This window comes from Mercurialis annua, linkage group LG1-X, assembly GCF_937616625.2.
Source record: "Mercurialis annua linkage group LG1-X, ddMerAnnu1.2, whole genome shotgun sequence".
NCBI classification, from domain to species: Eukaryota; Viridiplantae; Streptophyta; class Magnoliopsida; order Malpighiales; family Euphorbiaceae; genus Mercurialis; species Mercurialis annua.
The window spans coordinates 49,301,322-49,323,256 of NC_065570.1; the positions used below are offsets into that span (position 1 = coordinate 49,301,322).

The following is a 21,935-nucleotide window of genomic DNA, read 5'->3' on the forward strand; positions in this document are numbered from 1 at the left end:
TATGTATAACTATTGACTCCAACTTTTTTTTCAAATAAAGCCAAATAATATAAATTTGATCCTAATATACCAACATCTTAAATCTTCTTTTTTCTTAAATATGCCGAAAAACAAATTATAATTATGAAATGATAAAATGAAAATTTACAGAGAACTAATATAAAAATTTACAAAATTAATCCTCCAATTTCAATTGTTAAGAACAATAATGTCTGATATTGATTTAAAAAAAAATCCACATATATTTAAGTTTAAGATAACTATAGTAATTTTTTCTGTCCTTCCCCCTTCACACTTATAGAATTTTCGCCAATTACATGACTCGTTATATATTTAATAATGAATAAAATTTAAAATAAAATAGTATAGTTATTAAATTTTTTATTTATATGTGTTATACTTATATGACCCGTTGTTTCATTTAAATATTAATTAAATTATTAAATATAGTATTTTAGCTATAATTAAGCGTGTGTGTATATATATATAATTGAAATTGAAATTGTAGCACACAAAATATATTAAAATATTAATTGTTATAACTTAGGTCTAAACCTAAGTTTCATAAACCAGTGTTGTAATCGATGTATCGATTATACTTGAATTTTATTATTAATTTTGTACTTTTTTTAGTTTAATGGTCTTAATATCCAAATTAGATTCATCAACAAAATAATGTCTAAATTAGTATTAAAATAATATATACCTAAATCTGAATCCATGAAGCTATAATTTGTGATATATCTTTATGAAATATTAATTAAATTATCAAATTTGATATTTTATTATAAAAATCCTTATAGATATCAATTTATTATACAAATATTTGAATTATTGTTAGAATTAATAATCTAAATACTTATCATGCATGTTTATGCTAATTATGACTGGTATTCGTATAAAAAAGAAAAACAGTTGTTGCAGAATTTTTGAACTAATATGGTTTAACCAATTATAAACTATTAATATGCATGTTTATGCTATTTTCTTTATCATTAAAAAACAACTAAAATCAAAAGAATAAAAAACAAAAAAACTACTAACCAGTGGTATCCACAGCTGCTTGCCCAATTTACTTCAGGAGAAAAAATTTCATGCCAAATCTTTGATCCCAACTGAAAACCAGACTCTGTAATATAGTGAGCAAGTTGATTGATAACATTCTTTCATTCACGTAATTAGAGTCCTATTTGACTAAGTGTTTGAACTTGTTTGAACTGATGAACATTAATATTTGTCACGTAATTCATAATATTTTTATTATCATATCATAATTAGCTTTATTATTATACCCTTAATGAAACCTACTATCGTAATTTTGCCTGTCCCCCCCCCCTTCTCACATATAAGATAGTTACTAGTTTTTCGCCACGTGCTACGCACGTGAGCGATATTCATATGACCCGTTACTGTATTAAATATTAATTAAAACTATTATAAAGTGTTTTAATTTAATTTCAAATGTTAGCACGTGTATGATATTTATAATAATATTAAATTGTTTAATATAATACTTTAGTTTTTAATGAATTATTATAAAGTGTTTTAATTTAATTTGAAAAGTTAGCACGTATATGATATTTAAATTATTAATTAAATATTAATCATATTATTAAGTAATATTAATATAACTTTGTATTAACACTTGTTTAAAGAAAAGACATTATTGTACATATAAAACTTTATGATAATAAAAGTTGTTAGTGGCTAATAAATTCTTTTTTTTCAAATTGCCACATCAATGATACTCTTTTACATAATATTTTGCAATATACTACACGAGTGAGCGATATTTATATGATATTGTTCAGTTAAATTATGAACTTAACTTGAATGTTGGCCCTTTCTTTGCCTATACCGTGTAATGCCTAGCAAGCAACTGTTATTATTGATCAATTAGCCACACCAATTCATCAACGAACACAGTTAGTCACATAATTTATGTTATACATAAAAGTGGATTAAACTGTGTTTTGACCCCGATTAGTATTTAGGTGATGCAATAGAAAATTAAAAAAATAAATTCAACTTAAACAAAATTGCATAAAAAGTAATAGAGCAAACCAAAAAAAAATTATTTATTTGAGCTAATTGCGTGCATATTTTATTTTGTCTATAGGAGAACTTCTTACTCTACGTACAGCTCAATAGTAACCATACCTTGTCAAACCGTGCCTTCCCTTCTGCTTGCCCCAACAGAAAATTGCATACACATTGTTATCTTTTCATCTACAAAAAATACAAATTAGCTCAAGTATTGTATAAAAAAAAAAATTATCTCAGAATCGATTTTCATAAAACATAAATATTATCAAATTGAGCAAAATTACTACGCATATAAAGTCAGAAAAAAAAACTAAGCATATATCAAATATAAATTCAGAAAATAAATCTTCTAAAAAAAACAAATGCTGTAAATTTTTTTAATAAGTTGAATGAGCTACTATGGTGATTTTATAGGAAATTCATTAGTATAGTAGACATATTTAAATGTGATATTAAACTTTTATGAAAATTCTACTACTTCAATATTAAAATAGACTTCTATTTAATTAGAAACGCTTTCCCGTAGTAAAAGACTTACTAAATTAATTAGAACATGACTTTATCCAATAACTTGAGTCAGGTAAAATAGGACTTAAAATTCTAAAACAAAACGGACATAGTATAATTTACAAAAAAGAATTAAATAAGTTTAAACAATAATTTATAATGCTAAACCATTGCTGTATATAACTAAAATATAATATTTAAATTAGCATAAACCTTTAATAATCAAATCGGTAAATATAAAGTCGTGGAAGAATATGGGATTTGAAGTTTAAAGTGGAGGCTGTATATATTAGCAATTTGTCTTTTTGTTATTATCAGATGAAACTTATTATTACACCAGTAACAGTGGCTAATATTAAACTTGTAATTTCCAAACAAGATATACACAATCTTTGACATTTTTATTTGAAGGGGCCGTGCACTCCTCCGAGTATGGGAGTTCAAAAATCTATCATTGACCTAAATTTTCTATCTCATACGAATTATTTTTAATTAACTTGTTATATATTTTTATTTACATTCGGTAATTAAGTGAGGTAGACTTCTATTAATAATAAACTTCTATTTAATGCAAATGTTTTTTCTATTACGATTAGACTTCTACTTAATTTTATATTTGCTTTATAAAATTAAATTATTATTTTTATTAAAATTAGACATATACTTATACTTAACTTTGTAAATATTTTAATTAATGAAGACTAATATCGTAATTTTGCCTGTCCCCCCCCTTCCCACATATAAGATAGTTATAGATAGATAGATAGATAGATAGATAGATATATTTCTTTTCTCCACAAGTTGCCATGCAAATCAAACCCCTTTACACTTGTTCTCTCCTCATAATCATTCTTCTTCTTTTATCATTTTTAGAATTTTCCACAATGGATCATAACCATTCAATTTGGAAACAACGTACAAGCAGAAGCTGATGTAAGGCTTATCTTCACTCCAAAACAAATAAAAATCTCAAAAAACTTTAAATTTGATTAGACGTGGTGGATTTCTCAGCCAAGCAATTTTAAAAATAAAATAAAATATAAAGCTGAATAATTTAAAGGGTCGATGTCAGTAATAGAGATAGGTGGAATTAACTGTTTGGTTTGAATCAAGTAATGATACACCAAAAACAGCAATGAAATTGCACTTCTGATGAGGGACATTTTTTGTGCATTTCAACTCAAATTTGCTATCAATCACATTTCTAAGTTATTGGGTGGTCACTTTCTCAAAAAACAACTATATGATAGCATATCAATAACTTATCGTATCACTCAAGGACTCATCTCATCAATAGACATCAAAATTAATATATAGTATTTTTTTCTTCCCAATTCTTTTTAATAAAGGAAAGGTTTTTTCTTTTCTTTTTAGGAAATAAATCTAGACTATTTAAAAATATCAATACAAAGGTAAAAATAAAAAATCTGGAACATTTGACCCCAAAATTGAAATATCAGCAAGAGTATGGGCAACTATTTGCTGATCTCCTGACAAAACAGAACGAACTATTCACGTAGTCTTTACGAAGTTTCTTGCACTCTTCAATAATTAAACTAATAAAAGAACAGTCCCCCAGTGATGAAGCAATAGCTTGAATTGACAAATAATAACAGCGACAACATTTAATGAATTGATTTGGGTTAGATGACTTTTTAACGGTATTGTTTTGTCAAATAAAGTACGACGGTGTTTGAATTAATGCCACAATGTTAATATTACATGGTATACGATCTATACTCCGATGTGCCACACAGCTATTAGGTGCTTGAGAATGATTTCGAAGTAAAAGTTGCAAAACTTTTTTTAAAAAATAAAATTTACATAATTTTGAAAGTGACGATTAAATTGCTATTTTTTTTATGGAAAGTGTGACATTTGTTTATTGCAAATAGCTCTCAAAAAACTTCACAACAATTGTAATCTAATTTCACTAATTATTTTATTTATAAATATTATTATAATCAATGATATAACTAGAGATTTTATGTGTTTCTCTTAAATGTTTTTATATATAAATTTTAAAAATTAAATTATTATCAGATCAATTAAATTTTTTTGAAATTGACTTTAAATTATTGTCTAACCTCTAAAGTTGAGTTAAAATAGATAAAATTAAAAAGTTCTAAATAGATTTTAGAAAAATGAAAAAGATTTTGAATTTTATATTCCACTAGGCCTAGCAAATGAGTTAAACCCATGTGTTACTCTCTAGAACTATACCAATCCTGTGGCAATCACTAATTACTAATTTTACACTAAAGTCTCCGATGTAAGTTGTAACTCAGCTCTACTATCTCCGTCTGCTACCTTGGCCCATCGTTAGGGTTGAGCATTGGTCGGTTCGTCTGGAATTTTTTTTGATTTTTTGATTTTTAATTTGAAAGATTTTTAAATCAAACCAAATCAAATTTTTAATTTGAAGGTAAAAAAATCGAACCGTACCAAATTGAAAATTTCAATTCAGTACGGTTTGGTTAAAACAGAATTTGCTTATTTTTTATATTAAAATTAATTTAAATATTAAATAATTAGAGTTTAATAAACTTTCATATATGTTTAAATAAGGCCTAATTACTTAAAAACCACTCACCTTGTAACTTTTTTTCATTTATACCACGACCTAGGAAAATTTTCAATTGTACCCTATTTTCGATTTTTATGTTTTGTTTGTACCCTAAGAGTAATTTTTTTGATAATTTAATTAATTTAAAGATGAAAATATTAAAAACAAGATACATAAATGATTAATATTAACGTTTTATTAGAATATAGGTTAAAAATGAAGGATTAATTTAAACTTTTTTTTCAAAATAAAATAGATCAATTCAACTCATTAGGGTAGAGATGAAACATAAAAATCAAAAATAGGGTACAATTGAAAATTTTCCTAAGTCATGGTATAAATGAAAAAAAGTTACAAGGTGGGTGGTTTTTAAGTAATTAAGCCTTTAAATAACGATTATTAACTCATATATCAACAATAATTAAAATATTAAGACAAAAAACATATAAGTATATATGTATATTATTTTTTAATTATATACAAATATATATATATATATATATATATATATATATATATATATATATATATATTATATTAATTTCTGGTTTTCAAAACACCCAAAGCAAACCGAACACCGAGACCAAATGGGACTAAGAGGTGAATATTTTACACGATTATGTTATAATTAAATGGGACTAAGAGGTGAATATTTTTTTAAGACACTGCCTATTTTCGACCTTTGTTATCAATACATAAATTAATTTAGACTTGATGATTTTTAAAAGACGAAATGATTTTTATATTTAAAACTTTTTTTGTCAATTATATCCCTAAAATTTATTTGGACTTTTTGATTCGTCAGTTTTACAATTTTAGACAAATATATCCAAACTCCAAACTATACCCACTTTTAAAATTTAATTTTTTAATTTTTTAATTTTATAAATGATTATTTTACAAAATTAATCTTTAATTTTAATTTAACAAGAGTTATTTAAATTTAAAATGAGAATTATATGTCCCAAAATAGATTTAAATCGAGTGTTGGATATATTTGTTACGATTCGCAAAATTGACAAATTAGAATGTTCAAACTACAGTAAACCCTCTGATAATTAATACTCAATAAATTAATAATTCTAATAATTAATAAAATTTTAGGGAACCAGTTTAAATATTACGTCTTATAAACTATTCAATAAATTAATAATTCTAATAATTAATTTTAGCTCACCATGTATATTAATTATCAGAGGGTCGACTGTATATCTAAGGGATATATTTGACATCAATGGTCAAAACTATAGATATAGAATAAACTTTGCCTTTAAAAAATTTAAAAATATTTATGGTTTTCATTATTAAATAAATTATAAATTACCGTAATTTATAATTACCATACGAACTTTAAGTCTTAGCAATACCAAACACAAATCGGAAATAGTTTTGCACTTTAGAACACTAAACAATTTTCTGAAGTAAATATTGATATGAGCACCAAAATAAATATTATTTTGATGTGTATATAATTTTTTTATCGAGAAATACTCGATGTTTCAAATTATAAAATTTAATGATTCATATTTCACAATTGCTAAAGTATAAAAAATTGTGCTATAAATGTAACACACATTAAAATTTGTAATTCAATTTGCATTTAAAATCCTTAATCTTATTAATTTTGATAAATGATTTAAAAACATCATTTCAATTGAAAACTGAAATATTAACTCTTATATGTTCAACTTCCTTCGTCATTATTGTCATTGTTTTCATTACTGCTACTGTTGCATTTCACCTATATTATTTTTCTTCTTCTTCACCTTCTTCTTTATTTGTTGATTTTTTTTAATGATTTTTCACCATTAGTGTGTACAAAAAATTTGATATATTGTACTTCCTCCGCTTTATAATATTTTTGTATTTGAATTTAACATAAAAATAAAAAAACAATTAACATGTCTTAATTTTTAGACACTTTTACTAAGTTAACCCTATATTAAAACTTATTTGCATTTATAACTACTATTTTTATTCGTTTATTGTATTCTTTCTATAAATTAATGAGGGGCAAAGATGAAAAGTAGCAATTAATGCCATCTTGATATTCTAAAGTGACAAATACTATGCACCAAAAAAAAAAAATTAATTGCGACAAATATTATATAGGAATTATTTTCCAAATACCTAATTTGGATAAAGTATTTATACCATTTTGGCCCATCTTTTCCTCTTATCCTATGTTACCTAATAAGCTAACTTATTTATAAAAAATACCTACTATATAAAGAAGCTTTATCTCATTTTAGGTTAAACTTTTTCATAACCACTTTTTCTTTTCTCTCTCTTCTCTCTCTTATTCTTTCTTCTTTTCTTCTTCTTTTTCATTTGATTTTCAGTTTATCTCCTCCGATTATTTTTCCGTTCGTCTTTCCGGTCGCACTTCCGTTCGTCTACTTCCGATGGATTTCTTGTCCTTTCCGGTCGTTTTTCCGTTCGTCTTTTTCGTTCGCGCTAGTCCGTTCGTCTTTTCCGTTCGCGCTATGGATTTCTCGACTCGTTTTTAGATTTGTGTAATTTTTTAGATTTTTTGTAATGATTTAAATATTTTGTAAATAAATTATTGTAGATCTATAATTTTTTGTTTATAAAATTGTTCTATTATTCATATAATTATTTATTTTGTCTTCTCTTATTCATTTTTTGTTTATTGCTACTGATTTTGTAAAGAAAATATTGATTTATAGTGCATTTGTAATAAATTTATAACATCTTTACGTTTTAGTGTATTTTTGGTGTATTAATAGTGTATTTCTGCCGTTTTTAGTATATTTATGGTGCATTTACAGTGTTTCTGGTGTATTTGCAGTGTTTATGGTGTATTTGCATTGTTTCATGGTTAAACCACAAAAACACTACAAAATGCCATAAATACACTACTTATACACTATATATACATTAATTTTACACTATATAAACACCATAAAAACACTACTGTTACACTATAAAAAATAAAATAAAAAATTCCAGGAAATAAATCTATAAAAAATAAAAATTAACCCTATATATACACTAATCTTACACTATATAAAATAAACTGCCGGTCGGTTCGGTTGGTTCGGTCGACCGAACCGAAAAAAACCGAAATTGAAAACCGAAAAAGGTATTTATGAAATTAAAAAAAAAGGTATTTTTCGTAAATGAAAAAAGTCAAAAAAGAAAAGTCAAAACTTGTAATGTAAAGTTGTAAATAAAATGCCAAAACATGTATTTTGAGAAATTACCACTATTATATATGAACAGGAGGGAGTACTATTTTCATATTATATTTACAATTTTGTGCATTTTCTATTTTGATGATTATGAATTTCTAAAGTTAAATTGTGTTGCTTCCATATTTTAATTGTGTTTTGTTGTGTTGTTACAGTTTTTTTAATTATGTTATTGTCGTTTCTTGTTGATAATGACGGATTTTTAAATATTTATATTGTTGTAGTGTTGTACGCATGTTAAATCTTATATTGATACTGAAAAATGAAAAGTAGTATAAATTTTTTAAAAAAACTTTAAATTATTCAATTTATTATGTTTTTTTGTTAATTTTTAGTCGATCTTACAATTGACATAAAAGATGACATTGTACGCGAAAAATATATATAAAAATTAAATACTTGATACATAACAAATGCGTCAAAAAATTATGAAAAAAATAAAAAATAATCAAAGAAATAGCTAGAAAATGAAAATTAGTATAAAAAGGAATATTTTAAAAAATTTGGCTGAAAAAAAAAACAAAAAAAGCATGAAATGTCAAGATTCTTATTAGTAATAAAAAAACTATGAAAAGTATAATAAATTATATAAAAATCCCATTTAAATTTTTCTCCTACATGTTAAAATTTGGAATGAGACAGTAAAAAAATAAAAGATCATTCTTTTATTTTAACTCTTCAATCATTAAATTATTAATTTATTCTAACATGTCAGCCATGTAAGTTATACATAATACAACGGTCACATAAGCTAAAAAAACATGTCTCATTTCAATTTCTGCAAGTAAATAATAGTAATTATTTTCATAAAAAAAATAGTAATTAAAAAAATTATTCAAATAAAGCTAAAATTGGAAAAATTAGAACTTATGGTTAGAATTAATAAAAATCATAACAATAAATGTGTCTAAATCATTCCATTAATTTACGATATAGGTATCATCAAACTCGATTAGTTTAAATTAAGACTTAATTGAGTTTAGTAATCTCTTAATGCACATCACTGTGGGAAGCTGCTCTATGATCAACCGCCGGTATATATGACAAGGTTTGAGAAAAAAGATGATAGAAAAGGGTATATGCTTCAGATTATTCCATCATATACTCTATAAAACAAGGCCAGTATATATAAGTCTGGAATTGTATTGTATTACAAGTTAAATTATGGAATGGTATCAGCTACCACCATTATCAAGTTCTTTCCTATAATTAGTAATCACAATCAAATTGTATATTAAAGTAACGGTCCAACTTTGATCAATCACAACCCAAAGAAATGGGACCTTTACTCCACTTGATATGAGACAACCTAGCCATTCCCTATCCCAACATAGAATATATTATCAAGACGGTCATGTGTGTCTATATATCCTATGTTCATCCTTCACATCACATTGTGCACAAAATTGCAAAATTAAATAATATATAAACTTATCATATCGTATCATGCATAAATTATTCATATAAACATTGTAATTTGATATTATGTGTATTTAGTAAGAGGGGATGGTAGCAATGATGATGCATGGGCTGCACCCATGTGGCAATAGTTTATTGCAGTGATAGAATTTTAAAAAAAAAAACGACCGATGAGACAATTAAAGAAAAATATAATATCGAAAGAGATAGAAAAACAACCAGTGACTGACGGACAAAAGAAAGTTGCCCACCCAATAAAATAAAACGATTAAAGAAAGAAAATAATAATCAAAAGAGAGATAAATAATCGATAACTGACGGTCAAGTTTCGTCCCTGCCGAGTTTAGAAGCACAAAGCAAAGATGGTGTATATTCTTAATTTGGCCCACATACATGCAACGGATGGGAATTTAGAGCAAGAAAGAGCATCAGATCAGGCCATAATAAAAGGCACACAAAGCTCCATCAAGCTATGCATGTGGTTGGGGTAATCATGGACAAATTTAGAAAGTTTAAAAAAATTCCACCATTTAAAATTTAAAAGCTCAAAATATAAAAAGGTTTTTTTTCCTAACTAAGGTAAAATTAAAAGGAGCAAAGAAAACATATTGGGTTGGCAGCTAAAAAATCCATCCTAAATAACAGCTAGAAGCTTAAAATACCCTCAAGAGTCAAAACTAAAATCAGAAATTGGCCTTAAAGGTTCAAATGGCTTTTGGTAAAGTAAAAAATGCACAAAAATATAAAGAAATCAACAGTCTGACCAACTTGTGAATATCATATCTCATATTATACTAAATTAATGTGAGAACAGTGGCCATTTTGTCTATACACAACAAGAAGATTTTATTGTTAAATTAAGTATAGAACATTCAAGGGACCACACTGTACAATGAATATAAATTAGTAAAAAGATACTCACCAGCACAAAGACGGAACTAAAGTGGCAGAATGGACAGTCACTCTCTCTCGGCCGCCAGTCGCTGGCGTTTTCCGGCCGTCTCTTATTTGTTCCGACATTATTTTTTTAATCATTTCACTCTCGATTTTTTCTTTTTATTTTCTAATTCCGCCACTGCACAATCACATAGAGAGACAAAAAAGTGTGTAAAGGATATTTATATTTAAGTGGAGTACCCACAAATTGGTGGCATCCACGTCAAATTGGTTCACCGTTTTTAATATTTTTGGATTGGTCTTTTTATCTCTACTCCACTAAAAGGACCCTTAAGAAATGCCATTATCGCATATTCTTTCAATTTCCCTTTAAATTTGTATTTGTTTTTGTTAGCTAGTACCATCCTGAATACAATGCTAACATCATCAAACCATTACAAATATATTGTTTGTTAGTATTAATATGATGTTTTCCACTTTAGATATCTTCTTTAAATTTATTTATTTATTTCCACTAGTGCTATAGTACGTTGGCTTATTAACCATCTCTTAAATTTGTCAGTGGATTTACAGACCAATAAACTCTTATAGTCCGTCGTTTACATTTCTTGTGTCTAATCAAATTGAAAAAAAGAGCACAAATGCTTTCAGATTACATTCTCGCAAAAGTTCATGATGAGATTAGATAAATGGGCTTTTTATATAAAATACTCCCTCCGTCCCAATAGAGTTGTCCACTTTGCCTTTATCACATAGTTTAAGAAAAGCAATCATTGTTTATAGTTTTTATAAAATTTTCCTTACTTTTCTTGTCATACCCCTATTTAATGTAGGGTCCACTTGCAATTTATTTTTATTAGTGGACTTTAAATAGGGGTAATGTAGGAAAATTAAGTGTAAAGTTAGTTACTTTTTGAAAGTGGACAAGAGTTTTGGGACAAAAAAAATTCTCAAAGTGGACAACTCTATTGGGACGGAGGGAGTACATGATTTGGGTTAGACTTTACTTTTATACGGCTCAATCCATATCTTTACTTTTCACACCATCAATTTTATGAAATCTAACCTTTTTTTTTGGATTTCTTTCTTTTTTACTGTTTTCTTATTTTCCTTCTCAATTGGCGGTTTCTTCATTCTTCTCCGCCATTTTCGCTTCTCTTCTCCACGATTTTGCTGTGTGTTATCTCCATTACTGCACAACTCATCTTACTTCTCTCATTTTCATCTCTATTTCATCATTATCTCAACAGTTCTTGCTTATATAACAGTAAATTCTTTTGAGTTGTGAAAAAAAATTCACGATTTCTACTCCTTCGCTTCCGCCTCCGCTGTTGCGCCTCCGCCATTTCGCCTCCATCGTTCCACCTTTGTCTCGCCGCGCCATCTTTCTTTTATCTTTTTAATTTTATATCTGAAACTTTTTGTTCTTTTTTTATTTTCAGATCTGTAATTTATTTATCTTTTACTGTTGATTCACCATTAAACATGTATAAAGAGTATGTTTAAAGAATATAATACTTATTTCATGTTATATAGAATAATTTTGTAATTTTATATAATAAAATTCTGTTATTTCTGCATTTTTTTGTGTTTTGTTGTATTTCTGCGTTTTTTTTATTCCGCAGAACGATTTGTTAATGATGATTGATTGCTGAATTATTGTAATGTTACAGTGTTGTTGATTTTATGTTGACTTTATGTTGATATCTACTGATTTTTTTTTATTTTAACATTGACAAATAAGATAATATTGTCTGTGAAATAAACTTTCGTTGGATGAAATGAAACTGTATCATAGCCGTCTTTGTCGAAATTTAGTCAGGTATGAGAGGTGGAATGCAAAACAATTATACAAGTGATTTTGAAGAAACAGTGCAGCTGCAAAGAGAATTGTGGAAAAAAAAAATTGAAATAGATTTCTTTAATTTGTGAACCGTTGTGTTGGTGTATATTTAATATATTTTTATTTTTATATGTAAGAATGATTTTATTTTTTCATTTGAATTATTGTTATTGTTTTTTCATATTGTTTTGATTAGTTACTCTGCTAACATCTTTATCTGATTCATTTATTTTAAACATTTTGTACCTTTATTGTTCTTTAGTAAAATTACTACTATCATATTAACAAGTCATCAACATTAATGTCAACATAATATTAACAATTAATGCTAATTTAGTCAAGATGTTTATAAAATGAGAACATCGATTGATTTAAGCCAAAAACAATCATCATATTATCAAAAACATGTCAACAGCTCATCAATACAGCAATTTAAGACTAACTTTACTTTTCTTTTAATGATTGAAAAATCAACATGTTATCAACAATATATCAACAACATGTCAACATAAAATTGAAAATAAAAAAAAAGTTAAAATACTTATCAACATAATGTCAACAATAAATTAACAACGAATCAACAATTAATGCTAATTTAGTTAAGATGCTTGTAAAATGAGAACATTGATTGATTTAAGTCAAAAACAATCAACATATTATCAAAAACATATCAATAGTTCATTAATGCATCATTTTAAGACTAACTTTATTTTTCTTTCAATGATTGAAAAATCAACATGTTATCAACAGTATATCAACAACATGTCAACATAAAATTGAAAATCAAAAAAAGTTGAAATATATATCAACATAATGTCAACAATAAATCAACAACGAATCAACATAAGGAATAAAATAAAACATAATTTTTTGAAAAATTGTGACAATCGATAAAATATCAACAAGAAATCAACAACTTGTCAACATGATAATGCTAACATATTCTTATCTAATTTCATTTAAATTTTGTTTTTTTTTAGTTTATTTCACGCACAAAATTATCTAATTTGCTAATGTATTTTTTTGAATAAATTTTTTCAATGTTAAAATTAAGGAAATACCAACTGATTATCAACACAAAATCAACATAAAATCAACAACACTGTAATATTATAATATTTCAGCAATCAACCATCATCAATAAATCGAACTGCAGAGTAAAAAAACACAGAAATACAACCAAACACAAAAAAATGCAGAAATAACAAAAATTTATTCCATATAACCATAAATTTACATTACATAACATAAAATTAGCATTATATTCTTAAAATATAATCTATATACATGTTTAATGGTGAAAAAACAGTAAAAAAATTGTAGATCTGAAAATAAAAAAGAAGAAGAAGAAGAAAAACAATGAATAAATTATAGATCTGAAATCAAATAGATGACGGCGATGAGCAGAGGAGATGATGGCGTTGACGAAGATGACAACGGAGACGATGATGAGAACGATGACGGAGGAGCGGAGGAATAGAGGACGGCTCAGCGGAAGACGGCGAACGGTAAAAAAAAAGAGAAGGATGAACTGAGAGGAAGAGAGAATTGAATGATGAGGAGAGAGAAAATAATTGAAATTATGATTTGTATTCTGTCAGGATTTAATATATGGAGTCCGTATAAAAGTTATAATTCAGTCCGCACATGATAGTTTAGAAAACCCAAACCTGCACCTGTATAAAAGTTAAAAATTTGGCAAAATAGGTTGTTTGTGTAAAAAGCCCTAGATAAATCCACTAATGATATCAGTGACCCATACAAAAAAAAGAGAGAGAAGACGAGAGACGAAAAAAAGGACGGAATGAGACAATTAAAAACAAAAAATAAGCCGGAAGAGGTAGGACGACAACTGATGACTAGTAACAAAAGGAAACGGCAGTCCATCCTGCCTCTAGTTCCGCCCCTATGTAAAATTCTCTATGTTAACTGATTTTTAAATAAATAAAAAATCAATTTGGTGCATAAAATATCAAGAAAACCATATGAATAATACAAGATTTCAGAGTAAAATGTTGTTAGGACAAAAAGGAAGAGCTCCTTATATAAAATGCTATATAAGAAAAGCTCAATGCAAACTGATAAATTTGATTTGATTCAATGTTCAGGCTATCTAGACACCATAAATAAGAAACTACTTCAGCTTAAAATTCTTTTAACATATGCAACGATATTTCATGTCAAATGTTTTATGAGATACGACAATAACATCTCATATTTGGAAGCAAAAGCATCGTAACGCATTCATTTGCAAAAACAAATTGTGTGACCAAACGCGTTTACTTCATCTACTATGCATTTAAAAAATGAGTATAATCAAAGGATTTTAATACTCTATGAGCTTCCATAGTGTTTTATTCAAATCTAATCTAGAATACTATTTTGTTCAAGAACAAATAAACTACACTAAATATTTTTACTCGTCTCAGATCTATCCTTTAAGGATGATACAGACTATTAAAATTAATATCATAAACCAATTCTTTCCTCAAAGGCTCTGACTTATGCTGTACAAAAAATCAAAAATCAAATCGAAGGAAACTTAATTCCCTCTATTTAGTTTGATTAATATAGATTGATTTGGTTTTTAAAACTTAAAATCTAAATAAAGCGAACCAATATATTATAATTTAATATAAATATTTATTTATTTTCCATTTAATTTTGGATATTTCAAACCGAGTTACCAAAATGGAACCGATATATTCCAGTTTGGTTCAGCTCTACTTCTTGATAGATTTGATTTTTTTTTTGTCAAGGATTTGATTTATTCAATTTTTGCAATTTTTCAATCAAACCCACTGACCAAACCAATGCATGTCCCTACTTAAAAGGGTGAAGTTTATTCAAAGTTTTAGCACTATAAACAAAGGAACAAATGATTGCTATATCAACAGTAACATTACATATAGAGGTTCACAGAAAAAACTGCTTTAGACATGAAAGAAGCAAATTTACTTAAGGCGGCTTACATAAAGACAAGCTAGTGAGATATAGAAGCTAAAATGCTTAACATGAGCAAAATCTAAGGCAGCAAAAGGGTTTACTACATAGCAACAAATTGTGTTAGACATCTTAATTAAGAAATAATTTGAGATTAACAATATAAAACTCTTAAGAATAAAATCTAATTCCACCTTCAATTTTCTTAATCAGTGGGGGTCCTTATATGACCCCTTAATAGTCCCTCCTTATTCCCTGCTTTTTAAGTTTTGTCCTCTTCTTCTTTTTATTTCTCCTTTTTTTCTTCTATATATATTTATGCCTTCTCTATTTATATATTTATGGCTTTTACTAAAGTCAAGGGACAAATCCATCATTTTTTCCAACTGAATGAAAGGGGAAGCAGGTCTAGCAGCTTCTATCAAGTTTATTCCTTTCTATCCAATTAAGTTTTAAGCCAATCCTTTAATTAAACAATTCAATGAACTTAATTAATGAGAATATAAGTGCAATCTTTTTGTGCTAATCCTACTTCAACTATATAACAGAATAACAGAGATCTATAATATGAAAAACTCCCTACTTTCAATTCAACTAAGTGCATGCATAGCAACAGACAACTTTTATTAATAACTTAAACTGTCAGAATATGGAACAAAAATTAGTAACTTTGTCCGAAATCAAGTACTTGAAAATACACTAATACCATGAAATAAACATATAAAGTAGCACTAGCTTATATTCATCAAGGGATCCATTTCTTACTTTGGTTATTTCTCTTATAATGGCTTACATCACAAGCATTTGGTATCTTATCATAAAATGAGCATGCGTGTACCACATGTCACGGTGAAGATGCAGAATGGACGAATTTAATAATAAATTAATAATCAAAAGAATGAAAGAGAAAAATATTTCTCAATAATGGATCCGTGCTGATATAAATAAGAGTAGCATATGCCTGATGTCGAAGCACACCAAAGTAGTTGAAGCAAGCCTTGTTTTAAAGTAAAAGCAGGAACTGAAGACAAGAGACCAAAGGTAAAAAAATGAAAATGATGCAAGATGAAATCAGAAAGGGTCCATGGACAGAACAAGAGGACAATTTCCTGATCAACTTTGTTCACTTATTTGGAGATCGACGTTGGGATTTTATTGCCAAGGTTTCAGGTTTGAAGGTGGCGGGAGGGACATAATAGGTATGATTATCTCGAGATGGTGGTTTTGTAAAGGAGCTACCTTTAACCACCTGGTTTTGTTGTAGGTTTAAACAGAACTGGAAAAAGTTGCAGGTTACGGTGGGTTAACTATCTCCACCCTGGACTCAAAAGAGGAAAGATGACTCCTCAAGAAGAGAAACTTGTGCTGGAGCTTCACGCTAAATGGGGAAATAGGTTTGAAAAATCATCAAACATGTTCTTGTTTGATACTTAATTTTTTTTCAGGCTTTTACTTAGTTTAATTTGTTATTCTCCTAGTAAACTTTCTTAGGTTAGTGTGTGATTATACATGATCATCATGTGCAGATGGTCAAGAATTGCTCGCAAGTTACCGGGGCGAACAGATAATGAGATTAAGAACTATTGGCGAACTCATATGAGGAAGAAGGCTCAAGAGAGGAAGAGGACCATGTCTCCGGCATCGCCATCTTCCAACAGTTCCTCAGCATCAAACATCTCTACAGTGAATTCATCACTTTCCGTAGAGACTGGAGAAGCGAGCTTTTACGACACAGGTGGGCCAGAAGCTTCAGTTTTACAAGGAAAAAGCAGTCAGGAAGTGCACGGAGGTGAAACAGGGTACTCCATGGATGATATATGGAAAGATATTGAAAACAGTATCGAGCCAGTTTGTGATGGTTTTAGTGAAGAAGGCTGCAATTTCTCTTGTCCATCAGTGGTGTCTCCTCCATGGGATTATAGTGCAGACACACTGTGGAAGATAGATGAAGAGGAGAGCAAGATGCTCTTCACTTACGAATATGGGACAATGTTTCTAACTGGCTAACCAGAAATTCTTTATTTATATTTCTCCAAAGACCGTCTTGTCTCTATGAGGAAGCTCTAACCTGTACAGTATGGGTTTTCTCTAAGCTTTCTAATGTGTAATAGTCTTATGCAAAAAAACCTACTTTCCTGTGTTTTTAGTGTTTTTCACTTTTCAGGGATGGGAGAGAGAGAACTTTATCAACTCTTCTATAAGGAGAATGTAATGTCAAAGATGTATAATAGATCATAAATTTTAATGTGGGAATGAAGATTGTGCTATATTAGAATTCGAAAATCATACAAAGAAAGACAAACACACAAAACACACGGATATAATGCCAAACTGAAGTTAATTAGACTAAGAAATTTTAAATGTACTTTCTTTGCTATAAGCTCATTAAAAATTCAAAACTAAGCACCGAAAAAGAATAGAAGTTGATTTCCAACTAGTTAAACATTTTACCAACGAAAAGCAGGGTTTCTGCATTAAAATGTCAAAGCAAATTATTATCTCAAAGTAAACTGGATCAATTCTGCCTAAAAGATGAGGATACTCCCTCTGTCATATTCTATGTGACAGATTCTTTCAAGGCATTGTTCAAGACAATTCAATAAATTTATTCTAATTTTACTTTTTTATCCTCTTTCCACATTAAATATAACTTACTTCTCACATTTACTGAAAAAAATGAATCTTTATAGATAATGATTAAAGGGGTAAAAGGGAAGAATCAAACCAAAATATACATTACAAGTGGAAATTGTCAATAATAATTTAACATCTAAAAACAGAAATTTTATCACATAGAATGGACAAAGGGAGTATTATGCACATCAGAAATAAGTTTTTCAGATATAATACTCCATCTAACAAGTTTGCCTTAGAATCATGAGGATCACTACTGCCTTTGGGAAGTGAGTTTCGTGGATAATTGCAATTCCAATTGTACCTTTGAATAAACTATATTATTAGCCATGACTTGATAATGAGGTAAAAAGTAGATGAATTAGTCATAGTGCATTAATCAGTATAGGCCAGATAATTTAAATATAATTAAGCTATGGTTGGACTTGCACCAAATCAGAAGAGATTCGACTTTTGCTAGAGTGATACTTAGTAATATGTTTTCTTCATTATCTTCACAAAAGAAGATAATAGCTTAGTGGTAAGCACCCTAAATCCATTATACCTATTTAACCAGTTGTTTATTTATGCCTGTTGTGCATTTGCATTCCTTTGTCCAATGAAAAAAAACCCAAAACAAGTAAAAAAAAGAGTTGGAAAAAAAAAAGTAATGCTTTCATTTCATCTCTATGATTTGGACATGCAACTTGCTCTAAAATGGTCCCTCAAAACCACTAATTTCAACAAAGCACTAACAGGACCGTCCAATCCTTTGGGAGAGGGGGAGAAAATAGTGAGCAAAGAAACTAAGGGCTAAACATTTCCATTTCCAGATTTAAAATAAACTATCACAAGTTCTACTGTTTAGTAGGCCCATGGAAATTATCACACACAAAGAGGCTCCAAAAGTCATAAGATTTTCACAAACGCAGCAGATAATAAACATTCTACTCCACTTAAATTGTTCTCCGCCATCTACAGGGTTAAACAAAACATAGCAGAAGGCTCCTTGAATTGTGTGTGGTATATTCTCCTATTAATACTCGGATGAGTTGGCAATTCGCGCAACAAGTTCAGTAAAAAAATTCACTCTTGAGCATTCAATTATTTATAACTGGACTGGGGAACTCAAAACATCAAAGCGGATTTGTTTAAAGTTTAGCAGTGTAGCTAATCCCCATTTTCGTCCTTCAACCAGAAAACAACAAGTGCTCTCGTTACTGTTCTTCAATTCCCATTCGATCTAGTCCAAGTTCCATACCAACACCGAACAGATTTACAACAAGCAAAATTACATGATCATATCATGTTGCAGTTGCACCTCATCATCTTCTCAAATTTTTAAATGAACGTAAGATCCTGAATACCAAACTTGTATACAAACTCCAAAATGCTAATTATTAGCACACATGGGAAAAAAAATTAAGTGATTGTGTTTTTTTGTCCACGCCTTATAAATTGCACTAAACATGAATGAAAACCAAGTAATCTTTTGTCTTCAATCTTCATTGCTAAATTAATTAATAAATATATGTGTTAGATTCCATCTTAAAACCAATTGGTGTTAAGTGGAGGTGCCCAACTAATATATAAACACAAGTCCATTCACACACACAACCAATGTGGGATTTCCCACTTTAACACTCCCCCTCACGCGTAGCGTGTACGGGCCGAGCAACAAAGTCCCCCCTCACGCAAATCTCACGTGGGCCGGGCCAAACTCAAATTTGTTTTAAGATGGAATCTAACATGGTATCAGAGCCTTGTCCATTCACACAATTTGAGTTTGGCCCGGCCCACGTGAGATTTACGTGAGGGGGGACTTTGTTGCTCGGCCCGTACACGCTACGCGTGAGGGGGGTGTTAAAAGTGGGATATCCCACATTGGTTGTGTGTGTGAGTGGACATGTGTTTATATATTGGTTGGGCACCTCCACTTAATACCAATTGGTTTTAAGATAGAATCTAACAATATGTATCATCAACCTCATCTTCCAAATAATTAGTGACAGGACTGCAATTTTCTCCAAATTATGGGCTGATTTTGGTAAAGCTAAAAATGTTATTGCATTAGCTCATCTAATTCCTTGGGGATGAAAACATCATTAAAGTAATATTCAGAACCTCTAATTTGCAATGAGGTCTTTCTATTGAAAGGCACTAGGAATATCCACCCATTTGATATGCTTTAATAAAAAATGTTTCGTGTTTTTTTTAGGCCGGTTCTTTTTTATTGTTATTCAAGTGTTGTTGGACACTTTTTGGGCAGTATTTATTCATTTAGAGATATTAAGGTTCCAAAAGCCTAATTCAAGCAGAATGGAAAAAAAAGAGTATTTATCTTAATAGTTTTTTATCCCAGTTTTTTATTCTTCTAAATTTTACTGAGGGTTGCTCATTCCAAGCTAAACACGAGTAATCATTCAACAGCAGGAACCAAATATATCACCAGATATAACTAAAGCACATGAGGCAAGATATTTACCTCATAAAACTCTACAAGAAGAGAAAAGAAACTAGAAGCTAATCAATCTGGCGGAAATGTATTACTTCTTATGGATGTAATTGATCTTCATCATCTTATCCCTCACAATTTTTAATCTGCACTAACATATTAGATGAGCATAAGAATCAGATAAAGCTATGCCTTAATTAACTTTGTTTAATTATATCTAGGTGTGAACTCCTATGTGCTGCAAGAACCCTTCACGACCCTCTAAATTGCTACATAATAAAACTTGGTAGATTGTCCCTCACTTTGTAGTGGTATCCAATATAATATCTCCTTTAGCTTTAATGGTGGTGTTTCCATTATCTACAATGAGATCTAGCAGTGCTTTTCCTTCTTAGTACTGTTGGACATTAAATAAATATAACTTGGATGGGTAAAAATAGAAAATTTGATACAGATTTGTACTCACTTCTCAGCAAGATTCCCCCAAAAGTTGTAAAAGAAAAGGCAAAAAGCATGGCATTATATGCCAAAAAGAAAGGGACAAGAAACAATAGTCTTTTTCCACATTCGGCGGAGAATGCCCTACGCCTACTTATCATTTGGCAACATGTTTCACATCTGATCCTGCACTATTTTGATTACTTCTACCAGTTTGATACGTATGTATATGAATATTTGATCTTCAATCGAAATTTCGCATCATTTAAAGCAGTTATGATGCCTACACAAAAGAAATCTAATCATTCCAATCAGCCAAATGCTAAAATAAGCTATTCAAATAAATAAACAAAACACCTAAATCCTAAAATAAGGATTTAAATCAAGCAGATGGATTAATTAGGCTATACACTAATTGAAAACTAATGCTTTTTGGTAATCATAATCATTTATCTAATTCAAACTTAAGCAATTCAATACATTCATATATCGATTAACCAAACACAGAATTGCAAATTAAGACTAAAATCACAAACAAAAAATTATGTAATCAGACCTCATTCCTAATTAGTCATCCATAAATTTTGAAAAATGAGCTAGTATAGCTACTTGCCTCTGGAAAAGAAGGAGATCAGGTGACAGTTCTCGTTGCAATTTTTGGTGTGATTTCTTAATCGTATGAGTGAAGATAGACGAACATTTTAAATCGTCTTCTCTCTTCAATCAAGAAACCGTCTGAAGTCTGAGCCGCGCGCATCCGAGCGCCATTGATAAACGACACCGCTTCTTCTGTAGTGATTTTGAATCTTTGTTCGAATAATTTGAACAAATTAGACTAAGACCCTCACATATATCATAATTTACACTTTGGTGTCTTTTATTTGAAAATCAATCCATGTGATACCTTACCCTCAATTCTTTTAACAATTAGGGGCTTCTCTTAATAACGGTTTGGTACCTCACTTTTAATTATGTTAACGATTTGATATCTCA

At 28.8% G+C, this 21,935-nt stretch overlaps 1 protein-coding gene and 1 long non-coding RNA gene across 3 annotated transcripts; one reads left to right on the forward strand and one right to left on the reverse strand.

Annotated features, from left to right (window-relative positions):
- Nucleotides 1–9,397: 9,397 nt before the first annotated feature.
- Nucleotides 9,398–20,649, reverse strand: LOC126665535 (uncharacterized). The gene is made up of 3 exons (XR_007637657.1): nt 20,535–20,649; nt 10,676–10,828; nt 9,398–9,654 (listed from the first exon to the last, which is right to left on the reverse strand). It is a non-coding gene; the product is annotated as an uncharacterized LOC126665535 (long non-coding RNA).
- Nucleotides 16,389–17,703, forward strand: LOC126665533 (transcription factor MYB59-like). Of its 2 annotated transcripts, none has more exons than XM_050358356.1 (3): nt 16,389–16,606; nt 16,701–16,830; nt 16,963–17,703. In XM_050358356.1, exons 1-3 carry the CDS (start codon nt 16,486–16,488, stop codon nt 17,441–17,443), a joined length of 732 nt encoding a protein of 243 aa, XP_050214313.1. In that variant the 5' UTR covers nt 16,389–16,485; the 3' UTR covers nt 17,444–17,703. The 2 variants fall into 2 exon arrangements, with proteins under 2 accessions (XP_050214313.1, XP_050214312.1); XM_050358355.2 differs by having other exon boundaries at nt 16,390–16,635.
- Nucleotides 20,650–21,935: the final 1,286 nt, after the last annotated feature.

What these genes read in the sequence shown, in the direction of transcription:
- LOC126665533 (XM_050358356.1), top strand. Translation starts at nt 16,486, where the DNA reads ATGAAAATGATGCAAGATGAAATCAGAAAGGGTCCATGGACAGAACAA. An exon ending in TTTTATTGCCAAGGTTTCAG is followed by an intron (nt 16,607 to 16,700) that starts GTTTGAAGGTGG and finishes GTTTTGTTGTAG; the next exon opens with GTTTAAACAGAACTGGAAAA. An exon ending in CACGCTAAATGGGGAAATAG is followed by an intron (nt 16,831 to 16,962) that starts GTTTGAAAAATC and finishes CATCATGTGCAG; the next exon opens with ATGGTCAAGAATTGCTCGCA.